Source organism: Alternaria ethzedia, assembly GCF_023757985.1.
Source record: "Alternaria ethzedia strain BMP 0044 chromosome Unknown scaffold_36, whole genome shotgun sequence".
Taxonomy (NCBI): domain Eukaryota; kingdom Fungi; phylum Ascomycota; class Dothideomycetes; order Pleosporales; family Pleosporaceae; genus Alternaria; species Alternaria ethzedia.
This window is the reverse complement of record NW_026056229.1, coordinates 270,340-286,977: the sequence shown is the minus strand read 5'-3', so window position 1 is coordinate 286,977 and position 16,638 is coordinate 270,340. Positions and strand designations below refer to the sequence as shown.

The 16,638-nt window shown below is 52.5% G+C and overlaps 4 protein-coding genes across 4 annotated transcripts; 1 reads left to right on the top strand and 3 right to left on the bottom strand.

Annotated features, from left to right (window-relative positions):
- Window positions 1-1,033: 1,033 nt before the first annotated feature.
- Window positions 1,034-2,395, bottom strand: J4E87_009588 (uncharacterized protein; the record flags this gene model as incomplete). Its single annotated transcript, XM_049381163.1, has 1 exon — window positions 1,034-2,395. The coding sequence occupies one exon, from the start codon at window positions 2,393-2,395 to the stop codon at window positions 1,034-1,036; it is 1,362 nt and encodes a 453-aa protein (XP_049229189.1).
- A 5,809-nt stretch (window positions 2,396-8,204) lies between these two features.
- Window positions 8,205-10,217, bottom strand: J4E87_009587 (uncharacterized protein; the record flags this gene model as incomplete). Its single annotated transcript, XM_049381162.1, has 2 exons — window positions 8,205-10,024; window positions 10,076-10,217. 2 exons carry the CDS (start codon window positions 10,215-10,217, stop codon window positions 8,205-8,207), a joined length of 1,962 nt encoding a protein of 653 aa, XP_049229188.1.
- Window positions 10,218-10,999: 782 nt separating this feature from the next.
- Window positions 11,000-14,247, top strand: KGD1 (2-oxoglutarate dehydrogenase E1 component; the record flags this gene model as incomplete). Its single annotated transcript, XM_049381161.1, has 3 exons — window positions 11,000-11,179; window positions 11,241-13,282; window positions 13,332-14,247. 3 exons carry the CDS (start codon window positions 11,000-11,002, stop codon window positions 14,245-14,247), a joined length of 3,138 nt encoding a protein of 1,045 aa, XP_049229187.1.
- A 314-nt stretch (window positions 14,248-14,561) lies between these two features.
- On the bottom strand, window positions 14,562-16,314 carry J4E87_009585 (uncharacterized protein; the record flags this gene model as incomplete). The annotated part of the gene is made up of 2 exons (XM_049381160.1): window positions 14,562-16,114; window positions 16,164-16,314. The coding sequence occupies 2 exons, from the start codon at window positions 16,312-16,314 to the stop codon at window positions 14,562-14,564; spliced, it is 1,704 nt and encodes a 567-aa protein (XP_049229186.1).
- Between the last annotated feature and the right edge of the window lie 324 nt (window positions 16,315-16,638).

Genomic DNA, 16,638 nt, shown 5'->3' with positions numbered 1-16,638 from the left:
CTTTTAAATATATTAATTACTTAGAATAAGTAATAATATAAATAAAATATATTCTAATAAAGCTATAAGCGTCTAGCTAGGCTTATAATCTATAAAGAATAGATAAGTAATAAGAACTATTCTCTAATAATAGAATATAGCTTTATTAGAATAAAGTAGTTAAATACTATAATAAATAGTATAACTAATTAAGATTATAATAAAATAATTATATAGTAAATAGTAAGTAAAAAGTAATAATATTATTACTAAGTAAAGAATAACTATAAAGAATTACTATTTTTTTTATAGAAAATAGCTACTAAAATAATTACGTAAATATTTATCTATTTCTACTTAGAGATAAAGATTTATAATTAAATCTACTTAATTTTTATTAATTTCTAGATTTATAATTTAAGTCTACTAAATTTTTTTTATTTTCTAGATTTATAATTTAGACTAGTACTAATTATATTAGTTTATGCGTTATATTATATAAACTAATAATTAGTTTATTACTAAATCTTTTAGTAATTATAGAAAGAGAGATAAGAAGATAAAAGTTATTAAATTATGTAATAACTCTAATATTAACTAGGCTAAAATAAATAAAAGTATTTTAGAATCTTTTAGTATAGTAGATTAAAACTAGCTACTAAAATCTTAATTACGTAAGTAATTAGATTTACTAGGAATTTTTCTAATTTATTAAGAAATTATAATAAGTGTAATTTTAATAAAGCTTAATAATAATAAAAAGATAATAATAACTAAGTTATTATAATCTTTACACTACCAAGCTATACCGCTTCCAGCGACGACCGCAATGCCTGTTTCTGATGAGATGTGACAAGACCCGCTTTCGTTGTGGTACATCTACATACCCGCCACTACGGCGTAGCCCATTCACACGTCCCTGAAATGAACCGAGATGAGTCAGAACAAGTTACACCTTCTGTCGGGCTTGTGGATCGGTACCGAACTGAACAACCACGTACCCGCACACACCTGTGTGGCAGCTGTCACAGCGGATGCGGTCTAGCCCGTCAGCTTAGCCACGCGCGGTAGCGGTGCTGGATGCCACACCCACGCTGACGGCACTGTCACTGCGCGTTCTGGAGTGGTGATTCGAGCCGGTGGACGAGTGCCTCTTCTCCTTGCGGACCGTGGTGCGCTGGCATACGGTATTGCTGACCTTCCGTTCGGTTCCGGTCACGACCCGCGCGTTGGGTAAGGCTGCATCCACGTCGACGTCGTTTGCGTTGGAGCGAGGGCTTTCCTTCTTCGATACGCTCTGCGTGTTTGCTGTGCGGTTGCTGCTCTTGCCAATGCACGTCTTGTTGGTAGCGCCGCTGGCTGTCGTCTTGCCTGCACCGTCGTATGGCTGGCAGAAGCAAATCCGCAGTATGTGCCCGGCAAGCGGTCCGAGGACCCCTACTTCGCGCCGAGCTGTGGGTTGACGGGGGTGTACTCGTTTCTTTCTAGGTCTGGCTGTAGCCTCACCTGCGCAGCTTCGGGGCATGCTAACGTATGCGGTTGCTGCGGCTCTACGGTTCGCAGCCTTTCGCTTGCGAAGGACCCTTCCTTTTCCAGACGAGGTGCAACTTGCGATGATGGCCGTGATCAATCGGGCTCTGTGGAACCTCGCCTCATATTTGAGGTCCTCGGCGAATGATCGAGCTGATCTGCGAGGTTTGTAGCGCGGGCGTACATTCAGCTTCTCGTACGAATGACGCGGTCTGGAGCAAGGCGCAAGACTTTCGGTTTGCGCTATGCCGTCACAGCCTTGAACTAACGGTGCAGGCAAGATGAACGAGTCTATGGAGCCAACCGTAGAGTCGATCTGCGACTGCTCAGGGCGTTTGTAGTTGTGATGGAAACGTAGGTGCATAGGGAGCGGAACCGAGGATGTGGGTGGTGTGGTCATTGGCCTCAAAGAGGGCCTTGGGGGTGGCAGGCATGTCGTTGTCGGGAACGCACGATAGGTTGCAGGTGTGGTTTTGTTATCGTAGTACGATGTGGTTGCAGTGGGTGAGCCGCTGAAGTCCGAAGCGCTCGTAGTGCCTGGCGTCGAACTACCCTCTGGCTGGATAAGATTGCCGGACGGCGAGAAGAATGAAATCTTCGGTGTGTCGTAGTTGGGGCGAACGATGCCCGATGCTGCAGCTATTGGTAGTAAAGACGTCAATGCGGATGAGGTGATTGAGCGACGCGTAGGTTCTGCCTCAGCAACTTGATCCGGCTCCGGAGGTGACTCAGAGAGTGAAGCTTGCCGTTCTAGCTCGGCCATCTGCGGAGTGAACCATACTGGCGCGATAGGTGTGGGCGAACGCGAGGGACGCACTGGATGAGGGAAGTCGTGCTGAAGGTCGACATCGACACCAACTACTGTTCCCGAGTAGGAAGTGGACATGGTACTACAGAAGCTCGCATTGTGACTAGCCTCAGTCGCGTGGTCATGCTCTGTGAGTGAATGGTTGTTCTTACCTGCACCATAAAATGTGTGTCCAGCTGAGATAGTGTTGTTGGCCTCGTTTGACAGCGTTGGTACTCTAGCGCTACCGCCATCGTGCGCCCCATCGCGTGCTTCCGGGTACACAAGACGCACAGAAGAGGACCGTTCATGCGGGCGGACTGTAGCCGACGGTGGTAATAGCTTTGACACGGCTCCAAATGCCGTTTGCGACTCGAGCGTATACGGGTCGACGTCAGAATTGGGGACTATCGCATGAGCTGAGAAACTAGGATCAGCCATGGATGACTGCCCGTTTCTGGCCTGATTCTCTGAAGCTAACGCTTTAGTCGCGCTTAGGGCCTGGGATGCAGTAGGGAACCGATATGGCGTGTCAAATGTGTCATCGCCCAGTTGAGACATGTCAGATGCCTGCAATTGACTTTGTAGGCTATCCTCGCTCGCACCCGGCCGATCGCTATGGTTCTCAACGAGCGACATCTGCGTCGAGGACGACCTAGACCGGGTTCTCGAGGCAGCTCGAACATTGTGTATAACGCCACGAAAGAAGCTTTTGACATTGCTGGTATTAGCGTCGGAGTCGGCCTTGCCATTCCGATGGGTAATAGATTGCGATGGCTTAAGACTGGGAAACGCGGATGGGATTGCGGCATCATCAGCCCGGAACGAGTTGCTGTAATCCTTGCACAAGGGCACATCGTGTGTATTGCTTGGTGCTTTCAACAGATGCCCTCGCTGCACATCTTCTGTGATGCGCTGGAGAACATGTTCTTCTGGTGTGTATGAGATTCTGTGTGACGAGCGCGTCGGCGAGGCATTTTCCACCACACGGAGTGAAGGGAAGCGGCCCACGCTGAGGAGGGAGCCATGTGAGTTTAGCGTCGAGTAAGAACCTTGCTCCACAATAGTGGCTAGAGGCGCGCCATTGGAGCGATTTGCGAGCCGAACGGCAAGATTGTAGGGAACGCCTCGAGCTCTGGCCTGCTGCTGATATTCCATGGCGTGCTGCATATCTCCGGTCCCGGTAATATCGTGGCAGGCATAATCATCGTGATCTTGTGCGATGTAATGCCGATCGCGCCCTTGGCCTTGCGTTTGCGGTTGCATTTGCGACGAGCTCGTATCTAGGAAAGCTCTGTAATAGGCGAACGGATCCGGCTGCATGGCATGGGTCGATCGGAAGGACGGAGTGGCGTGGGTCTCGTTCAACGGATCTGATGGAGCTGGACCACATATTGGTTCCTGGCCGTTGCTGCGGTCTAGTAGACTGGCGTCGCGGGGCTGTGCTGTAGGCATCATGCTCATGTCCTGTCATCGATATTGTCAAAGATGAGATCCGATCGATGCTAGATCATAATGTGCATGAGTGTGGGACCCTGCTGATAGCAGAGCAACTTTGTTTGTGCGCCGCAGGGCATCCTGGGAAGTAGCAGGCCTTCCGCAGCGCCCTTTCCGAGATTGTATTGTTTAGGCAGGAGCAGCCATGACCTGCTCCTGTGCAACCGCCCTGTCGTATCTCGTGGCGGCTCATTCACCACTCGGAGGGCATGACCACGGCCATGGTATTCGCCGACTAAAGTCTCCCGAATCGTACGACCATTGCAGTCCGCCTAGGAGACAGCTCCAGTGTTTTCTGTCCTAGCGAAGGGAACATGTTCGACGCGGCTGTGTGCGGAGGGCCATCCAATCAAAATGCTCTGTACTCGCAGCCCCTAAGCCCCACGACCCTTCCTGGAATTGGCGATGATGCGCAAAAGCAAAACTGTTGCTGTGCTTCTTCGACCTCAACGTCGGACCCTCCCGTACGCAAGTACATCGCTCCAACTTGCTCGTGGCGGTTGCTCCTGCATGCAGACCCTATGCCCCAGCCTGCCTATCTTTGGCTAGCGCCGCTGTGAGATCATGACCCTTATTCATGGACAAAGTGCTCATCCAAAATTGATCGCACAAGCAGGTGATTAGCGAAGGATTCGAAGATCACCTACGCATGCCGCAAATGGCTCCATCAAGAATGCTGGTTTTGCATAGCTTCCATAGCCTCTGTTCACAGGCTGCACAATCAGAGTCTAATGATCGGCAAAACAAGCCGGGTCCGTACAATCAGGCCGGCGACGGGATCAAGTGGGTCGTGCCGCTTACATTGTATACAATGCGTTGGGAGACGAAACGGTGCACTAATCCAGGTTCGCCGATACGGAAAGCAGGCTGGCTAGTTTCACGCAGTCTCCACACAAGCGACGTACTTAAGGCTGGGGTAGCGATGAGTTGGCCAGGTTCACCATGGACCTTGTAACCTATCACGGTCGTGACAATTATAGAGCTCTGTTCCGAGCACATGTGGCTTGTCGTACGTCTTCTTCTCCATGTACCTTCATCCATCGTTGACAAAGTCCCAGGATAGCCTGGCAAGATTGAACTGCAGAAGCGACTTCCAGCTCACACCATCCACGAGCTCTCAGAGCTACTGCAGCAGCAGATTGGATACGGAAAAGCCGCCGTTTATTCATCACCGATGTAACGGAAGGTAACAAGCGATATGTCACCTATGCGATCCATTCGGTCGGTGCGAGTGCGCTGAGAATACTGAAAATAGACACGGGATGTGTCTCGTTGTCGTCAACCTATGAGCCAGCATGATGACGGTAAGCAAGGGGTAACTTTTCCAGGTAGCTGACCGGTACTGACCTTCGGCAAGTTCAATTCGCGGTGGTCGCCAGCCGTGCGCTCGCTGTAGACTCGTTTGGCTCGGGCTTAGCCGGGCTAGAGGAGGCTGCACGACGCGGCAAAGCCTTCCATTGCTTCCAGAAGCTGTACGATTTGGTACATGTTCGATGAACAAGATCCGCCCAGCAGCGAAATGCGCATTTTTCTCAGTCTAGACACACGGTTGTGAGACTGCTCACACCTGTCCGGTCAATTGTGCTGAGTCAACTTCCATGCTTCAGTGGTGAGTGTTATCGAGCCCTGGAAAACGCCCTTAAGCCAGGCTTACTGATCACATTGAATTTCTGTCCGTTGCCCTGCACTTGACGGCGATCCTTACCTCCAGTAGCTGAGGGCGGACACAATAAGTATCACGCTGGGCCGTTGTTGACAGCTGGATGGCCTTCGGGCATCTTGAGAATTCAAGTAACTTGAATGTCTAGCCTGGGGTGTGATTTGTCGACCTGTAGAATGGAGTGGATTATTGATCTCACGTAGAGACATGACTCAGTTCGGGCCGTGCTTTCTTGCACCCACGCTCTCCAAGTGTGATGCTCTTCTTCGAGCGCCTTTGGTCCGCAGGAGCTGGGCGTGACGAGCCGAGCTCCATTCACTCCGCCCAATGCGCCACGCTCGTGAGCCATGTAGTCGTGCTCCGCGCTTGGGTGGCATTGGCTGGTCAGAAAGTCTTCGAAGCAGCCATCTCCCTGCCGACCGTGGATGCTTGTCGTATTCCTGTCTGACCAGCGCTCAAGTCCGTCGACCTGATTCTCGGGATTGCATCAGGTCCTCGACTCACCGGCCCGATGATCGCAGTGCGGATGTTGTTTTGTCGTCAGGCTAAGCTACACTATCGCTGATTTAGCTAGCGCCAACAGGAGGGTATAATGATGTGGAGAGATCTACAGGTCATTATGAATCGCTGCACGCCCATGGATCTGAAGCTATGTCCTCGCAGCAAATCAGAACAGCGGTTTTCGACGCATCTACCTGCCGTTGCTGCACGGGAGGATACGCGAGACCCATGTGATCCACCCTGTCCACGTCAATAGATCGGCGCTGGCCAGGCATAACACCTAAGATTCGCTAGCTGCATGTGAAGCCACCTCGAGAGCATGGCGCCGGGGCCAGGCGAGTAAGGGTGGGAAATGGGTATTTCTCGAATCAGATCTCCATTATCTCATAATGTGGCGTATGCGCCGTGTCACAGCGGAAGGAAAGAGGACGGGACGGACCTTGATTGTCACATGACAGCGACTCCATAAGATCTTCCTGCACGGCTGTCGACCCCAGATATAAGACAAAGAGACCTGACTTTCTGTTTCCCATATCTAATTTCACCTGAGCTGCTCTTTTCGTACCATTGGCGTGATGAACGATCCTATTAGGGAACGTCGCCATACCATGACCCAGCCGCCTCTTTCCCAGAGCGCCAGCAAGAGCGAGCTTTGCAATCGACTTAAACTCAGTGAGAGTACACACAGACTGCTTCTCGTAAGTATTCGCCTGACAATAGAAGGCCGTCCGCTAACCCACACGCCCTCCGTAGGCCGAAGCTGTGGCTGCCAGAAACGCATTGAGCTCAAACCGCTACAATTTGACCGAGCAATCGAGGGCAGACCCCTCTGTAGCAGAACCATATAGATGGGACGAGTTGTCGGAAACGTCGAAACATCTGCATATTTTGATGATCGTACGCGATGCTTGCGCGGAAACAAGACCGTATTATGACATCGGTCGTTACATGCTTCATGTCAACGAAGAGAACTGGGTCGCGAGATGGTACCTCTGGCATAGCTTCCGTTACAGGTAGGTCGACTAAGGTTGTCGTGCAGCTGGGCTCGACACTGATCTTTGCAGAGACAACCGACCGAGGGAGCGAGTTCCTAATAACAACGGTACGTATATTTTTGAGTCGATGAATAGATGTTCTGTTCGGTATCTGGTGCAGGTTAACTAACGGATAGTAGGAAACAAACCATACTATGATCCCGCACGCGACCATTACAACGGACGACAGCCCTAGCTTTCAACACCAGGAACACGTATACTTGCGACGGCATCTGTTTTTGTAGATGTTGTAGGTGTCGCGTAGGTTCGGTCCATGTTGGATGATGTAGGTGTTGCGGTTTCGGTCTACTCAGAGGATCTGTTTGCTCTTCGAGTGTGTTTCATCCAACCGTGCCCTTCGTTTTCTGGTTTTAATACTTGGTTAAGACTTTTCCTTTCGAGTTTCGATGTTTCGGTATTGCTGGTCGCAATAAACGCTCATTCCAATTTCGGTTGTTGTTGGCCGCAGTTGTTCCTGCGTTTCAGGAATTGATGACGTCCTCTCTTGCTTTGCGTGCTCTTCTGCATGCGCGACATGTCTTCATGTTACCCCAATATTCATGCCCTCAGTCGCTGCATCCAAGCTGCACCGTATCATACCGCAAAGAAACGAAGTGAGGATGAGGTTGTGAAAGAAATGTGCCTCGTCGAGTTACTCAATAAGTGGGGCCTCTCCCAGGTCAGGGGTCCAGTGCCTGCCGAAGCAGCCCGGGCTGGTAAGAAGACATTCACTTTGGCAGGTGCGATGGACCGGCGGTACTGTGCACTTATCAAGCATTGCGAGCCTTCAGTTAGCGGTGTAGAGATTCTGCTGATATTACTTCGTGTTAAGATACATGATCCGAAAATTGTCGGCGTCTATGCACCTTCCGACCCGATGAGGTATTGATCACACATGTGGTTTGTAGCTTTCAGCATCACTTTCGGTCATGGCGGACCGTTTTCGTGGAGCGCGTGTAGATCATTGCGGATTTGCGCAATAACCGACGTAGATGGCTGTTGGATAGACATGGGCATTCCCAACATCAATTGCCTCACTGACTACAATTATCATGTATCTCCGGAAAGAATCTGTGTATTTCAAAGCATGGCCTGCAATTGTTTCACGAAAATACCTAGCGGTTGTCCGATCGGCACAAGCCCTGTTTCCCAAACGCCTTCGCTATGCAAATCAGAAGGATCTTCAGCTTTTTAAAAGTACAGCACGAACATGCGATCAAGCAGTCGCGGCCGCTGTGCTGCGTGCAACTTGTTCCTGGAGAGCTTTTTTGTATTGACTCCGCGCAGCGTCGATTGCTCGAATCAAAGGGTCCACAACTTGGTTGACGGCCTTCGCGCCTCCTCTGATAGCTCCGGGGTCGAACTTCCTCTTCTTCCTCTCTCGCTGGTTGGCGAACTCATTCTCTTTCCGTGCATGCTCGATTCTTGCTTCGCGCTCTGCTTCTGCCATATCGGCTACCGCCTTGATACGGTCGAGCGATTTGTCAAGCGTCTCGATGAGACGCGCAATCTCGCCCGCGCGGTCGGGGTCTCCTGAGTAGAACACGGCCCAGAAGTAGTGCAAGAACTCGACCGTCGTGTTATGGGTCATGGTGAGATTCTCTAGAACCCCTTCCGATACGTGAAGCTCCTTTGCCCGCTCGCTGGTGGGAATGGCTTTGGATGACGTGTAGTCATCGTTGTGTAGATGGCGTTTCCTCACAGCCGCAATGATCTGCGAGGATGCTGCACTTCGCGAGGATTTACTGCCAACTTTGGTCTTCTTGGGGACCGACTCCTCCTCGTCACTACTACTCTCATCATCGATATCGATCGTAGAATGGAGATCAACGCGCGAAAGCTGGCCGTCGCCGCCGAACTTGCGAAGATCCTGCTGTAACGTCGAGAGGGCCTGTGCAGGAGTACGCTTGGTGTAGGTCGCAGCACTGGTTGAGGTGTGCACGCTCTGGCCAGCGGAGAAGAACCGGCTTTGATCCTGTACGCGGAGAACGACCCTGTTGTCGTCATCTGCACGCTGTAGATCCCGCAACTGCAGCTCTTTGTATGTCTCTTCATCGACTCCAACGGGTCCATGCCGACCTCCGTCTGAAGGTGGCACTTCTTTCATCATCTTCTCGCTCATGCGATTCAAAACTCGGAGGATGGGCGCCTTCTCATAATTGGTCGGGTTCATGGTCCAGTCGGGCCGGTTACCTTGTTTCTGGCTATGGTTCTGTTCATTTGCCTCGATGTTGATGAAGTTAGGGATGGAAGCTGCAAGCAGATCCTGGTTGTCTGTTGTCTCATCGTAAGACAGATACTTGTCGAGCTTAGGATCAAGCACGTCCTTTTCTTGGATGCGCTCACCCTTGAGCTTCTTCATCAAGCGACTGTGGAAAAACCTCTCCCAGAAGTCACCCTCGCTCAACTGGGGCACGTTCTCATTGTAAGCCTTTTGCACGATTGGATGCTGCCTGAACAAGAGCTCAATCTGCTCTTTGGTCAAGCTTAGCATGAGGGTACCGTTGACAGACTTTGATTTGATGACGGACAGCACGTTGTAAGTTCCTGTAGCCTGCGACTTTTCTGTTGCATGAGATCTCAACATGTGCACGCGTGTAGACCAAAACTGCATAGAGAACTGCAAGACACCGACGGAATCGGGCTTCTCCGCAAGCGCTCGGTCGAAGCGTTGACGAAGGGCTGGATTCGAATTGAGAAGCGACATCTGAAGCGTTGTATCCGCAAGCAGCTTCGCGTCGTCGTAGTTTTCCTCGTTGTCTTTGCCGCCAGCAGTCACAGTCTGCGCCATAGCCATGGCAGCTGAGGCGCTGCTGTCCCCTCCATCCTTGCCACCAGCGGCAGGAGCCGGAGACGGAGCGCTCTGCTGCTTGGAAGCCTCGATCCATTTGCGCAATAGGCTAGTTATGTTCTGCTGATCGTCGCGGGCGGTAGCGGAGGTGAATGTGAGGGTGTGGTTGCCAGCTAGGGGCGCTGGCTCGGGTACGACGATTTTAATGGATGCCTTGGCAGCGGTCGCGGGCGTCTGCTGGAGGTCTAGAGAGTGTCAGTGGTGTATAGCGTCTTTCTCGCGAGGCCTCGACATACTGCCAATATCTGCTATGGCTATGGACCACGGAGCAGGCGCATTGGCCGCGCCACTGGTCGACTTCCAGGACACCGTCTTGCCATCCGCAGACACAGCGACTCTGCCGTTGTCCTTCTTGTACTGGGCAGCGGCGTCGGCCATGGTGGCGGGGTGTAATGTCGCGACGATCAGTGAGGCGTGCCTGGCTTGAGGCTGACGCGGTGCTAGCTTGTCTGGGCTTCCCCAGATTCACGCGTCACACGTGACTACGCATTAGCGAACGGCATGGCAGCCGCTGAGGCTCAGGCAAGGCTGTACCCTACTCCAAAACTCAATTCGACGTTCAGCTGGAATGCATCTTTTGTTTGATGGGTTTGGCTATGTGGCCTCTTCATCTCCTCGCCCACTTCAGAACGCGTGTCTGCAAACATGGCGCATGGCTCGCATCAGCCAAGAGAAGTAACACATCAGGCGCAACGGATACATATCCGTGCCATGCAGCGTCAGAAGCCGTCAGAGGCTGCATGCGAGTTACATAAGGCCTGCCCTGCTATTGGCTGCTGGTGCGAGAACACTGGATGAGCGACCACTTCGTCATATCGCAGCGCCGCCGGGACCAGCAAAGAGTACCACTGCAAGCCTGCACAGGTCTGCAGACTGTACTTGGAGAACAACAAGCAGACGAGAAAATGCAGTGTTAACATAGACTTCACGGTGTTCGGTCGCTCCCTTGAATGTGGTGGGTGGTGACCGGTCAGAAATCCCGCGATCCATGATACGCGCTAGGCCGGAACACGGGGCCTGTCCTGGCTGCATCAACTTCTACTGCGTGCGACGCTTAACTTCGACTGCACATTGCTACAGCTGAGGCTTTTTTTCTCTTCATCGTCGTCCGTTTGGATGTCACCCATCCCTACCTCCGCTTTGTTAATCTAATCTCCGTCATGTTGCGCAACACCCTGCGCCAGTGCTGCTCCCGCCAGCTCCAGTGCGCCCCAGCGAGAGCATCCTTCTCGAGCCTCGCACAGCCCTCACGAACCGCTCTCTCGACATGTCGCCGCCCGCTTGCCGTGACGCAGCGCCGCCAGTATGCCGTGTCGTCGGAAGACACCAACAAGGGCGTTGTGCGTGCCTCCCAGCCAGACCCTCAAACTCTTCGACCCGTAGCTAACAATGACGGCATAGGACCCCAACGACTCGTTCCTCCAGGGCAACACGGCCAACTACATCGATGCCATGTACATGCAGTGGAAGCAGGACCCCGCCAGCGTTCACTACTCATGGCAGGTCTACTTCCACAACATGGAGTCCGGCGACATGCCCGTGTCGCAAGCCTTCCAACCGCCGCCAAACATCATGAGCTCGCCCCAGGGCGGCGCCGCGAACAGGCCTGGCATGGGCATGGCCTCCGCCGAAGGTACCGACGTCATGAACCATCTCAAGGTGCAACTGCTCGTCCGAGCCTACCAGGCCCGCGGTCACCACAAGGCCAAGATCGACCCGCTGGGCATCCGCTCCGAAGCTGAGCAGTTCGGATACAGCAAGCCGCGCGAACTCGAACTGTCACATTACAACTTCACCGAGAAGGACCTGGAACAAGAGATTGAATTGGGTCCTGGTATCCTCCCGCGCTTCAAGACCGAGTCCCGCAAGAAGATGAAGTTGAAGGAGATCATCGACGCCTGCGAACGCCTCTACTGCGGCTCTTACGGAGTCGAATACATCCACATCCCGGATAGGGAGCAGTGCGACTGGCTCCGTGAGCGCATCGAGGTTCCCACACCCTTCAAGTACTCCGTCGACGAGAAGCGCCGCATTCTGGACCGCCTGATCTGGGGTACCAACTTCGAAGCTTTCCTGGCCACCAAATACCCCAACGACAAGCGATTCGGTCTTGAGGGTGGTGAGAGTCTGATTCCCGGAATGAAGGCCCTCATCGACCGCAGTGTCGACTTTGGCGTAAAGGACATCGTTATCGGCATGCCGCATCGTGGTCGTCTCAACGTGCTCTCCAATGTCGTCCGAAAGCCCAACGAGTCCATCTTCAGTGAATTTGCCGGTACTGCCGAGGCCAACGAAGAGGGCTCTGGTGACGTCAAATACCACTTGGGCATGAACTTCGAGCGCCCCACCCCATCCGGAAAGCGCGTACAGCTGTCTCTTGTCGCCAACCCGTCCCATCTCGAGGCCGAAGACCCCGTCGTACTAGGAAAGACCCGCGCCATTCTGCACTACAACAATGACGAGAAGGAAGGTTCCAGCGCCATGGGTCTGCTCTTGCACGGTGACGCCGCTTTCGCCGGTCAGGGTATAGTATACGAGACTATGGGCTTCCACCAGCTCCCCAGCTACCACACTGGCGGTACTATTCACATCATCGTGAACAACCAGATTGGTTTCACTACGGATCCTAGGTTCTCCCGTTCGACTCCTTACTGCTCTGATATCGCCAAGGCAATTGATGCGCCCGTTTTCCACGTTAACGGTGACGATGTCGAGGCCCTCAACTTCGTCTGCCAGCTGGCAGCTGACTTCCGCGCCGAGTTCAAGAAGGATGTGGTTATCGACATGGTTTGCTACCGAAAGCAGGGTCACAACGAGACTGACCAGCCCTTCTTCACCCAGCCTCTCATGTACAAGAAGATCTCAGAACAACCCCAAACACTGGACATCTACACCAAGAAGCTGCTCGACGAGAAGACCTTCACCAAGGAGGACATTGACGAGCACAAGGCTTGGGTCTGGGGTATGCTAGATGAGAGCTTCAACCGCAGCAAGGACTACGTACCAAACTCCAAGGAATGGCTTACTTCGGCCTGGAACGGCTTCAAGTCGCCCAAGGAGCTTGCGGAAGAGGTCCTGCCCCATCTGCCAACCGCCATCGAGGAGACTCAACTGAAGCACATTGCTGAGAAGATCGGCGGCGCGCCGGAGGACTTCAATGTACACAAGAACTTGAAGCGTATCTTGGCTGGCCGCACCAAGACTGTCATGGACGGCAAGAACATCGACATGGCTACCGCGGAAGCCTTGGCATTCGGAAGTCTGTGCATGGAAGGCCACCACGTCCGTGTCTCCGGACAGGATGTCGAGCGTGGAACCTTCTCTCAGCGCCATGCCGTGCTCCACGACCAGGAAACTGAGAAGACATACACACCTCTCCAGAACCTTGCCGAGGACCAAGCAACATTCACCATCTCCAACTCTTCGCTCAGCGAATACGGAGTGTAAGTTCATGCTGTTTTGATGTATTTTGCCGTAACTAATCACCTGTAGGCTTGGCTTCGAATACGGATACTCGCTATCATCACCCAACGCCCTCGTCATGTGGGAGGCTCAGTTCGGTGACTTCGCCAACACTGCCCAGGTCATCATCGATCAGTTCATTGCCTCTGGTGAAGTCAAGTGGCTTCAACGTTCCGGCCTCGTCATGAGCTTGCCCCACGGTTACGACGGTCAAGGTCCCGAGCACTCTTCTGGACGTATGGAACGCTACCTACAGCTCTGCAATGAGGATCCCCGTATCTTCCCCTCGCCCGACAAGCTCGACCGTCAGCACCAGGACTGCAACATCCAGATTGCCTACACAACGAAGCCGTCTAACCTCTTCCATCTCCTCCGTCGCCAGATGAACCGTCAGTTCCGCAAGCCTCTCATCCTCTTCTTCTCCAAGTCGCTACTCCGTCACCCACTCGCTCGCTCCAACATTGAGGAGTTCACTGGCGACTCTCACTTCCAATGGATCATCGAAGACCCCGCGCACGCTAGCGGCGAGATTGAGTCGCATGAGGGCATCAACCGTGTCATCCTCTGCACAGGTCAGGTATACGCTGCGCTTGTTAAGGAGCGTGAGGCCCGCGGTGAGAAGGACGTTGCCATCACTCGTATCGAGCAGCTCAACCCCTTCCCCTGGCAACAACTGAAGGACAACCTGGACTCGTACCCCAACGCCCAGAACATCATCTGGTGCCAGGAAGAGCCCCTGAACGCCGGTGCCTGGTCATTCACCCAGCCCAGAATCGAGACTCTGCTCAACCAAACCGAGCACCACAACAGGCGTCACGTCATGTACGCTGGCCGCAACCCTAGTGCGTCGGTGGCCACTGGACTTAAGGTGTCACACAAGAACGAAGAGAAGGCCCTATTAGATATGGCTTTCACCGTGAAGCAGGACCACTTGAAGGGCGAGTAAACGCTGGATGAGGCGTGGAAAGGGGTAGTTGGTCATTGATTGCATTACTTTATTCCCATGATATGTATGTTTACAGCGTGTAGTCTCGTGTGCTGTCGTGGAAGCTAGATGTACTTCAATGACAGTCTGAACAAAAATTCTTTACTTCATACATTATCTTGCCGTCTACATGCCTTTCTGTGATTTTGGGTCGTATGTTTAACAAGATACTCAGCTCTTTAGGCATGTATCATTGCATCCTATATGAACTTATGCTCACTCATAACCTACTGGGTATATACAGGCTGTACCCGGAAACAACTTCTACCACAACCTCAAGTAAGCAAATGCGGATTCCCCTGATACACAAAACTCGGCTTCCTGCGCGCCTTCAGTTCAGACCCCTCTTCACCATCCCAACTATCCCACACATTCGCATGCTGCGGGCCCTCCACCTCACGGATATAGCCCAACGCACAGTTCTCGAATTGGACCTTAGGTTGCGCTGCGTAGAAAGCATCATAGCGATGTGACAAAGCTTGCTTGAGCGATCGGACCTTCCTGCCACTACCGTGTAGCACGCCCCAGGGATCTCTGCACGCTTCGCCCTTGCATGATTTGAGGACCATCATCAACGCGTCGATGCGGTCGATGATGGCGGTGAACGAGCGACCTGCGATACGGTAGGTGTTACGTTTCGCTATGAGGTCCGCGTCTTCGCCGTCGAAGTAGTTCTCGAGCTGGCCTGGGTCGAAGCGCATGTCGTAGTACTCCTTGTCGCCCGTACAGAAGACGGAGTAGTAGATGTTGTAGTCCTCACCGATGAGGCGAAGGCCTTTGTAGGTGTTGTTACGGATAGAGTGGAGGTAGCCACCCCAGTTTTGGTCGGGCGGATGATTCTCTTTCACCGGGTTGTCGTAGTGGCCCCATATGCCTTCGGGGATGGCTCGGCCCCAGTACTCGATGTTGATGTGTTCTTGACGTTCTGCAGATTCGGCAAGAAGGGTGTCTTCTTGTGACAGAGGCATGACGGAGCCATCGAAGTCTTCACGCAGACTCTGACCGGCGAGCTTCATGATGGTAGGGGCGAGATCGGTGTGGGAGCTGACAATGTCGGTGGTGTGGCCCTTCATTACACCAGGTCCACGCACGATGAGGGGAATGTGGATGTCGGTCTCGTAGCCACACTCCTTGCCAGCATGCAGGCGATGCTGACTTAGGTGGTACCCGTTGTCAGTGGTGTAGATGATGTATGTGTCTTCAAGAAGGCCCTTGTGCTCGAGAGTCTTCACAAGTTGCTCCACCATCTCGTCTACTGACTGAAGGGCACGAAGGCGGGAGCGTTGGAATTCGTCGTTATAGTCAATGACTGTGTCGTTGAGAAGTGGAAGTCTCTTGACCCATCCTGTGCCGCCCTGCTTCTTGGGATTGAAGTTGGCGTCGCGTGGGATCTTGTATTCGGTAAAGAGATGAGCATGTCGCTCTGCGTATTGAGGCAAATCCGCACTATACTCTTCGGTAGGCACAAGCTTCACGTTGCTATGGGGCGCGATAGGTGCAATGGTAAGGAACCAAGGCTCAGGGTGTTGCGTTGCCTCCTCGAGAAAGCCATACGCCTTCTCTGCAGTCACATCAGGCGAGTATTGACCCTTGTAGCTTATGGGTGGTCCACCGTTACGACTCATGTGCGCGTTGTAGTATTCGTACGTATAGGGGTCGAGGATGAAGTCGGAACCGTTGTATCCGCCGGCGTAGGGTGCGTTGTAATTGTCAACAGAGTGGTGGTTCCACAGCTTGCCAGAGTAGTATGTGTTGTAGCCAGCATTCTGCATCCATACTGGGAGGTAGTCATCGTTGATGCCTTCGCGAACGACCTTTGGGTAGCCACCTGAGACGTGTTAATGAGGCTGGCATAATACGCGGAGGTGACTGCTAACCGTAAGGGGCAAAGACGTCAGTCACGTTGGTGTTGTGGGCAGCTCTGCCAGTCCAGAGGTTTACGCGGGAAGGGCAACACAGCGCAACCGTACAGAAATGGTTCGCATACAGTGTGCCTTCATGGAGTAGATACTTTTGCAAGAATGGCATGTGCTCCTGTTCTTTGTAAGCTATTGTTACCTCAGATCACCCGAGATGTACGAACCAATGACTTCATGTGCCAATCTTGATCATCTGTCAAGATGAAGAGGATATTTGGCTGCTTCGCTGCTGCGCAGTGCAGTGCCGACGAGAGCACTGCATAATGGAACAACTTGAGGAGCTTCATGGTCGCAGGCCGTTATCGAAGCTGACAACTGAACCGGGTGAAATGTGCCCTTATAAGGCATCATACGGTTAAACGCGCTCTCCCCGCGTCCAAACAGAGCCATGTTCAGGGTCGATGTTACCGCGTCGATACTGGGCTTGAAGACG